The sequence below is a fragment of the Ostrea edulis genome, chromosome 10 (assembly GCF_947568905.1).
Source record: "Ostrea edulis chromosome 10, xbOstEdul1.1, whole genome shotgun sequence".
NCBI lineage: Eukaryota > Metazoa > Mollusca > Bivalvia > Ostreida > Ostreidae > Ostrea > Ostrea edulis.
Genome location: NC_079173.1, coordinates 38,523,286 through 38,542,522, shown reverse-complemented (window position 1 = coordinate 38,542,522; position 19,237 = coordinate 38,523,286). Strand labels below are relative to the sequence as shown.

Genomic DNA, 19,237 nt, shown 5'->3' with positions numbered 1-19,237 from the left:
TGTTTATTTACCTATTTAGAGAGAGGGGGCAGTACAATGAGTTAAACCAAAAATATTGAGAAATAATGAGAAAGGGTTGGTGTTTCTCGAGGTTTCCAAGAGTTTCCAAACGGCGGCTAACATAATCTGAGGTTACTAACAGACAACTAACAACCATTTTAAATTTTTTTCTCGTGTATTCTTGTATTTGCCTCACAAACAATACATTCTTTGAACAGTTTACGTGCTGTTCAATATAGTAACTAGTTGTGTCTGCCTCAACGATATACCAATATTAAACGATTTAAATGCAATCCTTGGTCTCTTTAATAATAATATTAATACATTTTGTACTTAGATGAATTATGGGATCATTGTTTTGAGTCGATTTAGTTCCGATAAAGCGAGTGACTTTGTGTGGGCGTTTGTTAACCACATGCATCCCAAACGAACGAGCTCGTAAAGTTTTAAGCCATGCATTAATACCTGTAATTTTTGGATATCACTACAGTGCTAATTACTAGAGTGTATTTTTCCCATGTATTGTACATTAAGAATTAACACCATGTATTATTAGTCACAATCTAATAAGTCACAATGTAATAATATCCCGCGAAGACGCATCGATATTCATGATATTTCATGAAAAGATCAAGTATTCTAAATATCATAGAATATGATTCGAAATAAGCATCCTCCCCTCTTTTTTCCATGTACACATGTCAACGTATCTGTACGTATAATACTGTACACAGGGGAAACTGCTTTTTGTTTGTGTATGATTTGTGTGTAAACTGATGTGAAAACTATGATCATGTCTTATGAAATATACAGTCAGTTGTTTTACAAAGATGTACTATGCCTTATTTAGACTGAACATATTCAAAACTGTAGACAATGCAGTTTTCCGATTCTGGAATATTCTATTATCTTTCCATTGATTAAACGACTCATTATCAAACCTGTATTTTACACACGTTTGGTATTAATTCCACATTTGGTAATCAATAGATGAAAATCTTCAAAATCATGATTTTTCAGTTTTAAACACATTTAACATCCCATTCAACTGGATAGAAGAATATGAATTGTCGTCCCTATACTGTATTCTTAACCTTCACAAAAACCTTTACAAACAACGATACTTTACTAGATGGGACAGACTTTCTACAAAGCCCCTATATTTGCTTCTTATGAAACTATTGACAACTGTAAAATAAAAAACAAACAAACATACTGTGCCACAATATAGGTCATAAATAGTGTATATCAAACATGTATCTATAAAAGGTTTTAAGATTTCTTTTAGATTTGAAATCGCAAAAGCTTTTCTGAAACCCACAACATCAAACCGTCTGATTTTTCAACACTATACACAACCACTCATTACGATAAATCAAAGACTGGACTTGGATACATTATGGATGGTTACTTATTCAGCAAAAAATGAAAAACGAAATATTCATATCTAGTGATCAGTCATCCAGAATATTACTTTGTTAGCCATCACTCTTATACAACGCACGAATACCCTACTGTTGAAATAAAAAAAAACATGTTGGAGTTCCTTGTCGATTATGACTCCCTGGTTCTGATGATCAGGTTTTCCAACAGTCTGCTAAAATTTTGATGGGCACGGATTGTGTTCCGTTTTTACATGACCTGTTTTCGTATTATTACGAAGCATATTTCAATCCAAGGTTTCAGCATGACACGAAAAAAAAACTTCCTGTTGACTTCAACTCAACATCTACACATATCAATGGCGCTTTATTGACTGAAAATAATCATTGGGTCAAGGCCTCTGCTGGTGGACTGTTAGTCCCCGAGGGTCTCTACAGCCCAGTAGCTAAGTACTTCGTTACTAGCTTGGAAATACGGATGTATATTTAATTGCTGTTATAAAATTTAGATATTCATTTCAAAATTAAGGATTATCTCCCTCATGCATTGCTCTTATCCTTAGACGAATTTGGTTCCACTTGTTTGGCACGCTGTTTTTGACTCCAGTTTTTTGGCACGCTGTTTTTGGCTATAATAGCTCTAAAACTTCAGTGTTATTTCGGATTTCCAACATTTCGGTTGAGCATCACTGAAGCTACATTATTTGTCGAAATCTGCATCTGGTGCATCAAAATTGGTACCGTATAAGTTTTGTATTTTCATTGATGTAAGGTGAATATAACGAACAGTGATCAATCTCATAACTCCTATAAGCATTACGAAATAGAAAGTTGAGCAAACACTAACCCCTTGACACAACAGAGGTGGGATCAGGTGCCTAGGAGGAGTAAGCATCCCCTGTTGACCGGTCACATCCACTGTGAGCCTTATATCCTGATCAAGTAAACGGAATTTTCCGCAGTCAAAATCAGTGTACCAAGAACGGCTTAACAATCGGTATAAAACACGTCAGACAGCATTTGACCCAATGCGAGGTTGTATTGACGAACTAGATCGTTATAACGACCATAGAATTTGCGAAATGCTGACTTCAATCGAGACTGTTGAAATCCCTGTACCATCAACTTGTTTGTCAGTAGCTTACCTCGATTTAAAAACGGGCTATACGCAGAACAAGCTCTTGCATATCGAATCAGTTGAGATATATAAGCACCATATGCAGGCGATAATGGAATATTGCTACATAAATATGGGAAGTTGACGATGGATAAGCTGAAATCATCTCGTTTGTCATACAGTTGAGTTGTCAGTTTGCCGTTAATGTTTACTTTCAATAAAATAGCTAAGTATGAAGCAGAAGTGGATGACTCTGTGGTGTCCTTTATTTCCAGCTCACTGGATATATTCGATATATCCCTGTGAATTTGAAAAAAAGATATCACAAATTCCACATCTGCTTTGCATTTCGATACTTCATTGAAAAAAGGTTATTAACAGCAAACTAACAATTCTAGTTGATGACAAATGAGATTAGTTTAGCTTCTCCATCGTTAGTTTCCGATGTTTGTGTAGCAATGGTGCATACATCGTCTAATGTTAGGTAAAGAATTCTTTTATATTTGAGATAAGATTGCAAATCATAAGTCAGTAGTTCATCTTTCGACATTGGGTCATAATTTCAAGCAAATTTACCAAAAATGTATTAGAAATCGTACAATTGTTTGATTTAGAATCATAGTTTGAAAACCTAATTTGAGTCAATAATAAATGTGAAACCAAATTGTCAATCAGCCGAAAAAGTTGTGATGTATTCAATCAATTGGGATACATAAATAACATGACAATATAATAATAGAACATTGCTGCATAGATGCAGGAAGGCGATGAGAAAGAACCTGAATATATCCCATTTACCATTACGTTGATGTATTCGTTTACCATGCACACCTGTGATCGGGGGAAAATACAACTATACAATTAATTTGGGGGAAAAAGTGTTTCAAGTTGACTGGGTTTTCTCTAATTAACATATGAATGATTTACAATTATTGCTGTTTTTGAGGTCAATACGATGATTTAGACAGCCCTCCGGACTCGGAGAATATCGTACTTCGAAGATGGCTAAATCATCGTATTGACCTCAAAAACAGCAATAATTGTTTTATTATATGATTAAATGATTAAAAAACAAACCTCGCCATTTTTCTATTGTCCATATACGTCTGTTGAAATCTGTGAGAAACGCAGAATTTCATTGGATGACAAAAATAAGCATAATCGATCGCGTCAAATTGGAAATTCCCGACCTATTTTTGGTCCTATGTGGAAAAAATAATTCCTTATGTTCACCTGGAAGGTCACGTGCAGGTAATCATAAGTTAGTATGGTGTCTACATTGTTGGATCTCAATCAAGTAGAGAGCTAATTATAATTCAATCATATAATAAAAACTATTATCGTTAGAAAATAAATAAACCATCGTTGGTGTATCTAATTATTGTGTTTAACCATAGTTATTGCAAATACTATTCTCTGGAATATTGAATCAGTTTACATAGTAATGTATTTCATGATTGTAGCGTTGATCAATTAAGGCTAATCAAGATTTTTTTTAATGATTCAGATGCGTGAGTTACAATCAAAGAACAGCGTTACCGAATTAATGTTTTGATACATTTGAAACTTAGATGCACCATAAATAAATCTATGTGGATCCAAATTATTTCTATAGCAAATGATGTTAATGAGAGTAAGTGTAGGAAAGGTTGCTTTTTTTTGTAAACATTTTTGATATTTTACGACATCATGGCAATGGCATAAAAATCTATTTCAGGCTAGCATACACCGGTAGATGACTAATTTGAAATACAGTCATTAAATACCTCATGAATCATAATAGTGCAGGTGCTGTTTAAGAGTCATTGATGGTATATTTGACATCACAATATATCATGCTTTGTGATACTTTAGATACCTGGAAGATGAAAATGAGAAGATTCCAAACAGTGATCAATGAGGAATTGAAAATAATGAACAATGGTAAATCTTATGAAAGGTGAACATAGCGAATAGTGACCAATCTGATAACTCCTATAATCAGTACACAATAGATAGTTTAGCAAACACGTGACCCTAGATATACAAACGGTGGGATAAGGTGCCAAGGAGGAGCAAACACTCCCTGTCGACCGATCACACCCACCATAAGCCTTATATCTTGATCAAGTAAACGAATGTATCCGTAGTGAAACTTAGTGAGAAAATAACGCTCTAACGATCGGTATGAAACACGTCAGAGAGCACTTAACCCAATGCCATGTTGTGTTTGCAAACCAGATCGCTACAATGATCATATAATTTGCTAAATGTTGACTTTAAATGAGACTGTGGAACCCCTGCATCTTCACCTTGTTTTTCAGTAGCCTGCTTCGACTTAAAAATGACCAGAAGTCAGGACAAGCTCTGGTGTATCGACTTACTGGAGAGATATATACACCATATGTAGTTGACAATGAAATAATGCTACATAAATCTATGAGGTTGACAGTGAAGAACCTGAAACAATCCCGTTTGTCATAAAATTCAGGTGTTAGTTCGCCGTTTATATTTACTTTCAATAAATGCAAGGTGAAGATAACGAACAGTGATCAATCTCATAACTCCTACAAGCAATACAAATTAGATAGTTGGGCAAACACGGACCCCTGGACACACCAGAGGTGGGATCAGGTGCCTAGGAGGAGTAAGCATCCCCCGCCGACGACCGCTAGATATAGATAAATATGAAGCAGAAGTGAACGACTGTGTTGTCTTTTATTTTGAGTTCAGTGGGATATGCCCAGTATATATATATATATATATATATATATATATATATATATATATATATATACAAAGCACTAAAATGACCAACGACACGAAGAACGAGATTGTCAATTTTTTGGGACGACCCGTCCCTTCTTCAGGACAAACGAAAACAATTACATAATGTGGTCAATATCAACAGAGCATAATAACAAAAACTACATATAAATACATCTATCACTACAACTACACTAATCTACAAACGCATTTACAACGCAGACTACATGTTTTTGGTCTTTAGGCTTGCCAATCAATGTTAAAAGTGGAGCGAATTAGGACATGCCTTATTTGTCCAAAGAGCTGATCCAAAATGTCCGAAAAGAAAAAAACAATAAACTTAATTAATGTAATTTTTGTTAGTTCGCCTTGTATATTTACTTTCAATAAATATAGATAAATATGAAGCAGATATGCCCAGTATATATATATATATATATATATATATATATATATATATATATATATATATATATATATCAGAATGTAAACTATTATTGTAATTAAATGACAGGTCGTTGATACATCTAAATGTTGACTCGAAGGTCACAGCAAGATGTTCTTTCTTCTCACATAGAAGATTTTGAATAAATCCTGCTTTAAACATCCCATGCAAATATAAAGTCCATCTGCCTATACCAAAGAATTATCAACAACTACAAATTAAATGAATAGTTATCTGCCAATGCAAAGATTGTCATTAAGTTGATGTGTTTGTATACAATTAATATCTCCGTTCTGTAAATAAAAGATACTGAAATATAAAACAAATATGATAACTGCTGTGATCTTCTTATTTCCAGTTGACTTAATACTGTCCAATCAATATATCAGAATAATACATCTTTAATGAATTACATGTATAGACCAATTAACGCACTTCCTTAATTGTATTTTATGACCCCTGGATCGAGACCTCTGCTCGTTAACTGTTAGTCCCCGAGGGTCTCTACAGTCCAGTAGCTAATTACTTTATTACTAGCTTCAGAATACTGATGTATATGTAATTGCTGTTATAAAATTTATAAATTCATTTCAAAATTAAGGATCATCTAATTCAAGCATCCTTAAACGAATTTGACCCCACTTTTAGGCACATTGTTTCCCCTGTAATAGCTCTAAAACTTCATTGTTATTTCGGATTTCAAACATTTCGGTTAAACAGTACTGAAGATACATTATTTGTCGAAATGTGCATGTGGTGCATCAAAATTTATACTGTATAAGTTCAACATTTAATACGTAGACAGATCATGACGTTCTTATTTGTGATGACATATTATGAACAGTTTTATTTGAATTATAAACTGCAACTAACATTTTTCAAATCTAACCACGTGTTGACCAAGTAACGCCTTGGAGACATACGTTCTGTCAAAATTACCAAAAGCACAAAATGCAACGATGAAAATGCTATCAAAATAATATAATGTTGCGTACCACTATCCTTTCACAGTTAGATATAAAATTCAAATTAAATATAAGCCTTTCTAACATGGGAACATATTCTAAGCACACGTTCATATAAATTCTGAACGTCATTATCATCTTTCCAAAGTTTAGCTTGGAAACTTGTTGTGAATCAGTGCGTAATTAGAAAGCTAATTGATCATAAGCAGAAAATGCAGTTTTGCATTTAATCATTTGGGAGCTATAGTTCAGATACATAGATATGATAGCCAGATGATAATGGATGATAATGGATTATCGCTACATAGATATAAGAAGCTGAGGATATAGAACCTACAATTATCCCACTTGCCATAAAGTTGATGTGTTCGTATACCTTTAACATCTCTGTTCTGTAAAGGAAAATAGTATAAATATAAAACAAATGTGGGAAATGCTGTGGTGTTCTTATTTTGATTTGACTAGACAATTTCTAACATAATTATAATTGAAAAGTGTTGTTAGAAAATAGATGAACCGTTGTTGATGAATTTAATTCTCATGTTTAAAGACATATATATTGTAAATGCCATTCTCTTGCATTTTGAGTTTACGGAATTATATATTTCACCTTTGTAACTAAGCTTAATTGGGAAATGTTTATTATTCAGATACCTGAGTGGGAATAACATAACAACGTTACCGATTGGAATATTTGATGCACTGACGAGTCTACAAACCTTGTAAGTATATCTATAAAAATGCCAATAATTTGTACAAGTCATTAATGTTAATAAGAGGAATTGTACGAAACGTGTATGAATATGAAAATATATCACCCTGTCAATGACATTTTTTTCAGATCCTCATACTATACTACACAAGAAACTATTGGTGTAAACACCACATTTATGGGCCGAATTTTTTTTTTTATAGTATTGTTCAAGTATATTCCGTAAGTTTTTTGATAGAGTACCAACAACCTCCAATTTTAAAATGAAAAAGGAATAACTAATAGTGTATAGGTGATAAAAGGATAAGCGATATTTCTGATTCAAGAAGTTATTATTGGAATATTTGACATCATAGATTCAGTGTGCCCATACTAATGAGTGATCTCACCAATATTTGAAAATGAAATCACTCATTCAAAAGACAATTTGGTAATACTAAACAAAGAGGTGAAATGTGAATTACAACAAGAGATGTTTGTAAGACACATATGTCCCCTATGGTGCTAAATTGAAAAGGGTTGCAAAAACACATCATTTAACTGATAGTAGTATCAATTCAAAATATTGAGCAGACATCTTACTATGTCAAGATTGATTGATTGAATATTGCTTAACGTCTCTAAAGAATATTTCACTCATGTGGAGACGTCACCACTGCCGGTAAGGGCTGCACAATTTAGGCCTATGTTCGGCGCTTATGGCCATTGCGCAGGGAGGGATCTTTATCGTGCCACACCTGCTGTGACACGGGACCTCGGGTTTTATGGTCTCGTCCGAAGGACCGCCCCATTTAGTCGCCTCTTACGACAATCAAAGGATACTGGGGATCTATTCTAACCCGGATCCCCACATGATTACTATGTCGAGAGCACAGGCACCTGAAATATGAATATTACCACATCCCTTTTTTGATAATTTTTGTTTGGTGGCAATACTTTCTCTGAATTGTGTGGATTACCAGTCTATCTAATTCCTCTTTCAATACATGTAATCGTTTCACGCTTTTTGTAAGCTTTAGAGATTGGCCTTCTACCGGTATTTTATTATAGCGGTAGAGGGTCAATCTCGAAAGCTTACAAAAAGCGTGACACGATTACATAAATTGAAAGGGGGGGGGGGTGAGATAGACTGGGAATTTACACATTTCAAAGAAAGTATTACCACCAAAAAATTATCAAAAAGTAGGGAGTGTAGTAATATTCATACTTCAGGTGCCTATGTGGTCAGGAGTGAAATGACCATATGACCTAAAAATCAACAGGGGTCATATCTACTCTTTATGCTGTACCAGTGTACCAAGTTTGGTGTTAATCAAGCAAATAATTTTTAGAATATAGGAGACAATGTATTACTATGCCCAGTTCAACCATTGACCATATGACCTCAATCAATAGGGGTCATCTTCTCCTGAAGACATACCAGTTTACTAAGTTTGTTGTCTTGTCATGGACAGGGTTCTCAAGATATTGAGTGGACAGTATATTACTATGTCCAGTTTAACCCTTGACCTCAAAATCAATAGGGGTCATCTCCTGAAGATGTACGAAGTTTGATGTCTGTCAAGCAGAAGGTTCTCAAGATAGTGAGCAGACTGAATATTCCAATGTCCAGTTTGACCTTGACCTTTGGCCTCAAAATCAATCGGGGTCATCTTCTCTTATGTACCAGTGTACCAAGTTTGATGCCTGTCAAGCAAAGGGTTCTCAAGATATTCAGCAAATAATTTATTCTTATGTCCGTAGTTGATTGACCCTTGGACCTGGAAAACAATAGTTCTCTTCTACTCATAACAAACCAAGATATGACATATCATTATGATCAAGTGAATGGTTCTCAAGATATTGAGCGGACAACATGTAGTCTACCAACCGACCGACTGGTGCAATGCAATATACCTCGCTTCTTTCAAGAGGGGAGGGGGTCATAAATATGATCTGGAAATTTTTCAAAATGATTTTTGGACAGTTGAAAAAGTATACATATAAAATTATTGACCAACAGTAAAAACAGTTGGACAGACAACATGACTACTATAAATGCTATACATGAAAACATTATCAAGATATTTTTGTCAACACAGTGTGTGCTAGTTTGGTGGGTCTGAATGAGAAAATCTTGTTGATGTGAAAAATGTCATTTATTAATGTAAATGACAGATAATATGCAATGGTAAATACAGCCAATATTAAACAAGATATGCATGATGAAACATCACAATCAACATACATTTAATATCCACAATTATATGGCCCACCAAAGATGGGGAGCTTAACACCCCCCATATCAAAAACTAACTAGCTTGAACATCATCTTCAAGTTTCATCGATCAACTGCCAACTAGACTATTAACATATCTACCCCCCCTTAACAAATTATGCATTAGGGTGGAAAGTGGGGAAATTTTGTTTACTCTGGACTTGTCCAGCCATTAATTTAAGAAATTTCTAGAATGCGCCAATATGCACCCTCTATATGCAAAGTTGCGTAACTCAACAATCAAAATTACCTCCCCTTGCGCTAAACATGAACAGTACAAGAGAGATAACTCTAATAAGATAGACAAGCCTACAGTTTGCCAAAAACTAGTTTTTTTTTATTATCACAAACCCTATATGGATTTGGAATATATATATATATATATATATATATATATATATATATATATATATAAACAAAATATCTTCTGAACAATTATCAAATAATTTAACATGTAAAAAACAAGTAATGCTTCACAAAATATAAGGCATGGATAGACAACAGTTAATGCAGGGTATAACAAATGTTTGACTGAAAATTTAAACAAATGTGAAGAAACCCTACCATACTTTAGAATGCTTAAGTAACTGTCCTAATTTTCTGTAAAAATGACTAGATTTTTGAATGGTTAAAAATAGACATTTAGTTAAGACATTAAGAAAATGATGTTTTAAAGGGACTGGTTCACGATTTCCCCCAACATTTTGTTTTTCACTCTTAATGATCAAAAGCTATTGTCTAATGTGTGTAAAAAATGTTACATAAAAATCAAAGTTATACATCATGACAAAAGCTCATCTAGAGAGTTTGTTATTTGTTTTGTCAACAAAGATTGCGGTATTTTATTGTTTATGAAAATTTCAAAAGAAATCGATATCGATCTAAGTTTATTATATCGTTCACATTAAAAGCATTCTTTGGGTAAAATGTGTCATCTAAAAGTTAAAATTTGTGATTATGTCAAATTAAGATGCTTTATATTACAAAATTAACATTCATTGGTTTATTTGTATACATGAAAAGAATGGAGTATTTGTTTCCACAACACAGATTTAAGGCTAAAATATTACTTTTATTTTTGCATTCAAAAGTTCCGATTTTTTCACTCTCAACATTTAATCAGTTATGTTTTTAATATTTAACATCAAAAATAAAAAATATATTTTTCAAAAATCGTGAACCAGTCCCTTTAAGGAAACTAAAAAGCATTAATTTTGCAGATTAAAACAAAATAGATGTTATGACGAATAATAAATAACTGTTGTTTTTTGTTTTTTTGTTTTTGCATCTGTAAAACCTTTAAATGCTATTGCAATTAAGTTTTAAATTTACATAAATAATACAAAACCCCACATTCCTCAACAAAAATCAATAAAAATAAAACCAGTGATCAGCAAACTCAAGATTAAACAACACAACCAGGGAAAGGTTCATGGCACACTAGTAATGTATCCGTTTTCAAAGGGCAATGTTGTTGAAATTATACTTAATAAATAATACTCCAGCAAATTGAATAAAAAAAAACTTCAATGATTTCATATTCATAAATTTTTCATCATACAATGCAAATATGAGTAAATAATTAGCACATTATCTTTTGAGATAATTAGTGAAAAAGTTTACAAAATAAGATATACTGGATTCTTGAATGTTACAACTTCAGCAGCAACATTTTAAATTACAGTGTTAACTATTTGTCTTGGATTAAAATCAAGTTTAGTATTCCCCCGTTATAATGTATCCCCGCATATCGCCAAAAAAGTTCAAAGTTCTGTTTTCCTTTCTATGTAAAACCCCGTTATAACGCCATCCCTGGCATACCGCCATCCTATTCGCAGGTAGGATTTGGTCAATTTCCGTTATAATCATCCCCGCTAATTATCGCCAATCAACGGCAAGAAAATTTGAGTGAGCAGGTTTACATAAAAGCAATTATCCGCCATTAGTCCTCAAGGTATCAAAGTTTGGAGCAGATAATAAGTTACGTAAATTGTAATCAACCGAGTTCAAATATGCATAATTGTTTTTGAAATCTGAGTATGGCGGACATACCGAAGTCTAAGCGTGTTGGACATAAAGCAAAAACTGGAAATCATTAAATATCCCTACCATTACAAGTCATTTACGACCACTGGACCCCGGGATTATCCAGGCATCCAAAGCACGATGTAGTAGATAAAATTTGTTCGATTTGTTATGACAGCTGTACACATATCCCCCTCCCCCGATATAATGCAGAAATTGCAGAGGTATAAATGTTGGCGTTCTAACCAGTGATCGCTGTATAACAATACATGAAAATCAAGTATTCAAGTCCACGAAAAGAAAAAACAAGTACTTACTGTTTTTTGGTAACAGTGTTACAAAATAACATGTATTGGATTCTTAAATGGTACACATCAACAGTAACATTTTAGATAACAGTGCTGAGTATTTGTCTTGGATCAATGAAAATCAAGTATCTCAATCCACGAAGGGACGAAACAATTACTTAATGTTTTTTGGTATCTGACAGTGTTACAAAATAACATCCATAAGATTCTTAAATGTTACCACTTCAACAGTAACATTTTGAATAACAGTGTTGACTATTTGTCTTGGATGAAAATTAAGTATATCAATACATGAAAATCAAGTATCGAAGTCCATGAAGGGACAAAACACTGAATCCAAAGTAACAGTTGATGGTTTTAAGCATCAGTGTTTATGTTGTAAACACAGTTAGATGCGGTGATGCATCCAGAAAATGAGATTGGCAAGTGTTCAGTGATAAATATTAAGGTTTCATTATTGTGCCCTTTTTGATTTATCGTGTCACAATAAAGTGTTCATGATAACAAAGACAACAAACAGACAAATTGATATGACCCTAAATTATATAGGCGTCTTCCTCTTACTGTAAATTATTTCTCTAAAAAAAAATGAAAAATATACATTAAAAAACCTTGAGTTATCGTGTCACAAAGAACAGGCAATGTGAGTACTACAGGGCTTCCTGCATTTCATGCCGGGCCCTAATAAATTTTCCTTGCTCATTATTACTATATACCCGGTATTCACTTTCATTGCTAGATGTATAGATGTAAGAAGAATATTTCAAAGAAATATATCAATTTTACAATTTTACCCTAAAATGAAGTCCCCTTTGGAGAAGGGGAGGGGCCAATGAAATTTACAATTTCCAGTCTCCTTCACCTACAGATACTATATAACGGACGCTGCATGCCGACCAATAGTAATGCGTCACCCGAGTGATTCAAGTGGCCCCAAAAAATAAAAAAAAGTCTGATTTTAATTAGGTCGATTGTCCAGTTTGATCCTTGACCACGTGACTTCAAAATAAATAAGGGTCATTTACTCTTCTTTGAAAGGGGGATAACAGTATGCATTATCTGATTGATATATATATATATATATATATATATATATATATATATATATATATATACCAGGTTTTTCGCAGATTTCATATATATCAACTTCTAAAACATCTGTTATTGTATTGATTTTGTTGCTGATGTCACTTGTGCAATTATTGAAGTCACTATCATTCTCAAATGCCTTCAACTCGCCATAAGTTGGATCAGTGACATTCAAGGTATTTGATATTAACTACAAAAGAAAATTCTAACAATATGAATAAATGTGTATGGCCATTGTAGGCCCAACAAATTGAGACGCATGCCAGATTACCCCCAACCCCTGGATGTGGAGTGTAGTATTATTATATTTCTATTTTACACAATGCATACAAGTTATTAACTCAGTATATGTTTGTAAACATCAGGAGCAATGTTTTAATAGAAAGGTCAAGCACAATGAAAGTAGATTAATGGGAAAAAAATATTACCTGGCATCTAGACTCCGAGGTTGTTTTAAGTTGAGGTACATTCAGATACTGATTTGGATATTCAGACGTTATCTGTACAACATCACCTTCTTCATAATTTAATTCAGCGTTTTTACTGAATATACATATTTTTGCCAACCCATCAGTGTCCTTAATCAAAAGGGACTTAACATTTAATGTTCCATCTCGGACTTGCTTTAGAGGGGGGACCTGCAATTAATACCCAAACCACATCTTTAGTAATATTTAAATTTACAATTTAGATTCAAGAAAATGACGAATTTTTTTTTTTGTATATCTTTCCGTGATATTTGCTACTTACTTTAACAATTTCACCAGTCACAGTTGATTTTGATGGTGATTGAAACGCTGATGGCAAATTCTGAACTACTCCTTGTGGTGGGACATCTTCTGGCAATGGTGGAATTTGCAGTGTGGAGTTAACAATCACAGGGACAGCGTATGCAACAATAGTATCTTTGGTCACCCAGAGTACATTCTCTCCTTTCAAAACAGCATTTTAAAACTTGTATGTCAGGCCTTCCTTAAATATTTCATATTTTCCAGTCAGGTATACTCTTACATGATAAGTTTTTAGGTTTTCTACACACACCAGATTAAAGTATTTCATGACTTTTATCTGTCTTGGAGTTTTTATAAGACTGAATTTCTTTAAATACTCTGCAGACTTTGAGAATTATGGTGTCATCCTTTCAAAGAAAAAAGTTTAAGTTTTTATATTATAGAGAACTTTTGATACCGGTTGTTAGAAATGTGTTGGTTTAACTTTTAAATGGTCGATGCACACATATGAGCAGCATAGTGATAACATAAAAATGTGGAATAAAACAGTTTGGTATGATTGCATGTATGACAATTAAACATATATCTAAATCATTCATTGGTATCATCTATATAAGTCTTAATTAAGTGCCAATTTCCTGTAAAATACAAAAGGAGTTCTTTTGAGCATTTTCTACTAATACAGTGAATTTTTTTACATGCAATACATGCCACATTTAATAGTACTCTTTTCTTATAAAATATACATTTTTCAAGGGTGAAGTATAAAAGTGTTCATTTGCAGTGACCCTGTTTCCATTTTTGTTCTAAATCATATCTGGAGAGACCAATTAATTTGTTGAATTTTTCAACCTTTCATTTTCATTGATAACTGACTCACTAGCCTTAATTTCCATGGGATCTAAACGAATAAGTATCAAACCAGACCAAGTTCTGACTCTACTAAGAGCTACATAAGCCATTCCATTATCAAATACTACACTCCCGTGGTCTACAAATGCTGAGTCCAATGGTATGTCTTCTACCTTATGTACAGGACATGCCTATGGTAAAATCAAAGGGAACTGTGATCTAATAACATGATGCCCAGTATAAATAAACTCGCTTTCAATGCGCTGAATAGGGACAGGTGTGTGAACTGTGTTTTTACCATTACATATGACTCATCCAGTTGTAGGGTGTCAAATTGTACATCGATATTAGATGGAATGCTTCCTATAAATTCAATATTTGTTACAATGCCCATTGCGCCATTCACTAATCCCTGATCAGTATTGATATTTCTTGTCAACATCACTCTAGAATTAATTGAAATCATCAACTCTCTTTCCAAACCACCAGCAAGATTATCATCAAGCGGTATCATGTCCATGGGAACATGCGCATATGCATTTTGTTCAGATGATGAAAAATTATGTTCAGCAAGAATAACAAATGTTCTGTTGCATAATTTACTCAGTTGTTCTTTGTTATATATTTCAACCTACTTTCTAGTTGGAAAGATGTGTAAATCTTCAGAACAGTTCACTTGTGTGTTATATACTAATCTTGTTTTAAGTTGCAAATTATCTTCATCACTTGGATAACCTATTAACAAAGCAGAATATAAATTATCATTTCTCTGTCGCACGTTTTCTGTTAAAAATATAGAATCAAAAAGTTGCCAAAGTAACACATTTGTAAAACAAAAGCTACCTTTTACTGGTCGAATTGAAAAAACAACAACACAAATTACAATAACATTGCAACCCCCAAAGACATTTTTCTGATAGTCGCCGGCTTATAAATGAAAACATTACACTGCTCACCATACTGATTTCATCAATAACAATTGTATGCACTTTTTTTTATTCTTGTCGTAACTTTGATATACTATAACTAGATAATGAGCCATACTGAAAAAAACTTGCAATTGAAATTCTAAATATAGAATGCAAAGTACGCCCATTAATGCTATTAGATGCAGATCCTATACGTGCACATACCACCGCATGATTAGAATTTGTAACCATGGCACAATAGTGCTGAATGTAAGATAATAGTACTTTTGTTATATATGTTTTTCCAACACCAGCTCCACCCGTAAGGAACAGGTGAAATGGACAATTTTGTGTTTCAAATTTACTTTTCACCAAGTGCAAAGCTCTTGTTTGAGAGGTTGTCAAGTTTCAATGCTTTTTTCAAAGTCAGCAATAAACATTGAACAATGCAAAGAACGCATGTGAAACTCATCATCAAAAGTAAAACATTTTGAACCATCAGTTTGTTAGCCAACCTTGTTGACTTCTTGCGAACAATGGTTTCATTTTTACCTCTTGTCGTAAAGTAAAATTTTCCTTTGTTACCCAAATTAAAATCAATATTTCCAAGTATTTTCGTTTGTGTACAAACAGGCTTTGGAAATTCAAATCTACAAGAAGCTTTTTATAATGTTGTACAATATTTTGTATGGCTGAGTTTGTAATTTTGTAACAAAATATTTCAGTTCTTCATCCTCAATATCTGGAAGACATTATTTAATTGTACAATATATATATGATACTAGACTAAGTACAGTTTCCTTGGTTATTTCATTTGGAACACCATCAATCAACACAAACATGTGTATATGTGGGCTCCCTCTCGTTTGAAATTCTACTCTACAGTCTATGTCTGTTGCCCTATCCGTTTGCGTCTCTCAATAAAATATGTTTATATCAAATAGCTTAGGTTAGATGAAGATGTCAAGATACCGAACTGTGACCATTAAGCAAGTGAACATAGTAAACAGTGATCAATTCTATAAACCCCATAACATACAAAACTTACAGAACGGCAATTAGAGACTTCTGGAAATAACAGAGATGAGATCCAAAAATATTCCTGGATTCAACGTTTAAAAAAATAGCATTGGATTCAACAGATGCGCATTTACATCTAGCATCGTAGATGCAATCATGTTCTTGATAAAATTGAGTAAAGCCGACAAACGTATACAGAACCGACATTACATATCTTCATACACGTTTAAAATATGAATCTATATATAAGTTATAAAAGAATAATGTTATGAATGCCTCGTCTAAGTCATCATAGGTTTTACAAATACGGAAATATAGGATCCCCTTCCGTGAATAAACGTTGAAGCAAAATTGACGAGTTTCTAGATTTTTATGTTGAGAATAGTCGACTGTTGACATTTTTCTGATGAAATTGTAACTACAGTTAAATCTAAATTATAATGTACTACATACAAGTTTAGAAACACCGTGTATTTATCAAGTAGGGCTTGGAGACATACATTCTGCCAATATGACTACTTATTCTGAGGATAGTTCTGAGACCACTTTTACTAGAAGCACAAAATGCATTAATGAAAATACTACCAAAAGCGTCTAATGTTGAGGAAACAATCCTTTTATAGTTTTAGACAAGGTCGTAAATGTAAGTCAGTAGCTCTCTTTGTTGGGATTAGGTCACATGTTTTCACCATAAAAAAGTATTGCAAAAATTAATTCTTTTGTGATTTAGAATTATAGTTTGGAAACTTATTTTGAGTCGGTGAGAAATTCCAAACCAATTCGACAATCAGCAAATAATGTTGTCATGTATTCAATCAGTTGGGATACATAGAAAACATAACCCTGTAACAATAGAGCATTACTACATTGATGCAGAAAGGCGATGATGGAAAAGTTTAAAGTATCCCATTTGGCTTCAAACGTATGTATTCGTTTAACATTAACATCTGCGTTCTGTAAGAAACAATCCAAATATACAACTAATTGGAAAGATGTTGTGTTGTTTTTATTTCGAGTTGACAAGAGAATCTCTAATTAACATATGAATGAAAATCATTATTGCTAGAAAATAGATAATCGTCATTGATGGATCTAATGTTCGTGTTTAAACATATGTAGTGCAAATACCATTCTCTAGAATATTGAATACATTACAGAATAATATAGTTCATCATTGTAACGTTGATAAAGTAAGGGTAATTGAGATTTTTTTTACGATTCAGATACACCAGTAACAATAAAATAACGTTATTAATGGATTCTGTGATGCATTCACATATCTATAGTCACTATAGCTATATCTATATGGATTTAAATAATTTTTATAACAACTGGATAATGTTAATGAAAGTAATTGCAGGAAATGTTTATTGATTTGTAAACGTTATTGATATTTGTACCTCATCATGACAATTACAAAAATAATTCAAGTTGTGTGATACCTTAGTTACATGTAAGATGAAAATGCGAAGATTCTGAACAGTGATCGATCGACAAGTGAAGATTCTGAACGGTGATCAATGAATAAGTGAAAGTAATGAACAATGGCGAATCTTTTACTCTCATTGCAAATATAAACTTAAGGGAAGGGTAAAGACGGACTGCTGAAAATACCAGATATGAGATTCAACGTTTTGAATATTAACGCTGGAAATAAAAAAAAGTATTTAAGATTAAAAAAAAAGAGAGACTCATTTATATACACCAACACAAATAGCATCTGCTTCTTGGTGAGTTTGAGTAAAGCTGAAAAATGAATAGAGAACCAGTATTGATGGGTGTTTCACAGATATATCTACGCAATGGTTGTGAAAGAATAATGTTACGAATGATAAGGCGAAAATAACGAACAGTGATCAATCTGATGACTCCAACATTCCGTCTGCCATCTTGGATATTATAAATGCATAATAGTATAATACCCCTTCAGTGAATTAGATGTTTAGACAAAATCAATACGCGTCCTGATATGTATTTGATGCATTGTAATTTATTGACGTTAGGGTAATCTGAGAATTGATAGACCACCATTTCTAAAAGCACAACATACATCGACTGAAATACTATCAGAATAGTTTATTCTTAGGTACAACAATTCTTGCACAGTTCAAGATAAAAATATAAGCAAAAGAAGTAAATATAAGCTTTTTGAACATGGGGACACATTTTAAGTACATTTTCATATAAATTATTACAAAGTTTACATGCTTTCCATATAAAAGTTTACTTTGGAAACTTGTTTTGAATCGGTGAGAGATTAGGAACTAAATTGAAGTTAAACAGAAAATGCAGTTTTGAAATGAATTAATTGAGAGATATTGATATAATAAAGTTGAGCATCACTGAAGAGACATTATTTGTCGAAATGCGCATCTGGTGCATCAAAATTGGTACCGTATAAGTTTTACATAATAACCAGGTGATAATGGAAAGGAAGCTGACGACGGAGAACCTGAAATTATCCCATTTGTTATAAAGTTGATGAGTCCGTATATCATTAACATATCCGTTCTGTAAAAAAAAGATTCAGATATGAAAGGAGTGTGGGGTAGTATGTGGAGTTCTTATTTTGAGTTGACTGAATACGATCTTATCAACACATCACTGGAAATGTTTGTTAGAAAATATATAGGACGTTGCTGATGGATCTAATTCTCGTGTTTAAAGCTATATTTATTGTA

General features: G+C 33.0%; 1 protein-coding gene across 21 annotated transcripts in view; it reads left to right on the top strand.

The window, feature by feature from the left end:
- Positions 1-19,237, top strand: part of LOC125666012 (leucine-rich repeat-containing protein 15-like) — a 304,143-nt gene that overhangs the window by 84,639 nt on the left and 200,267 nt on the right. For all 21 annotated transcript variants that reach the window (XM_056151253.1, XM_056151256.1, XM_056151251.1 and 18 more), the window contains exon 4: positions 7,305-7,376. In XM_056151253.1, coding sequence (XP_056007228.1) covers positions 7,305-7,376 — 72 coding nt within the window. The remainder of the gene's footprint in view (positions 1-7,304; positions 7,377-19,237) is intronic.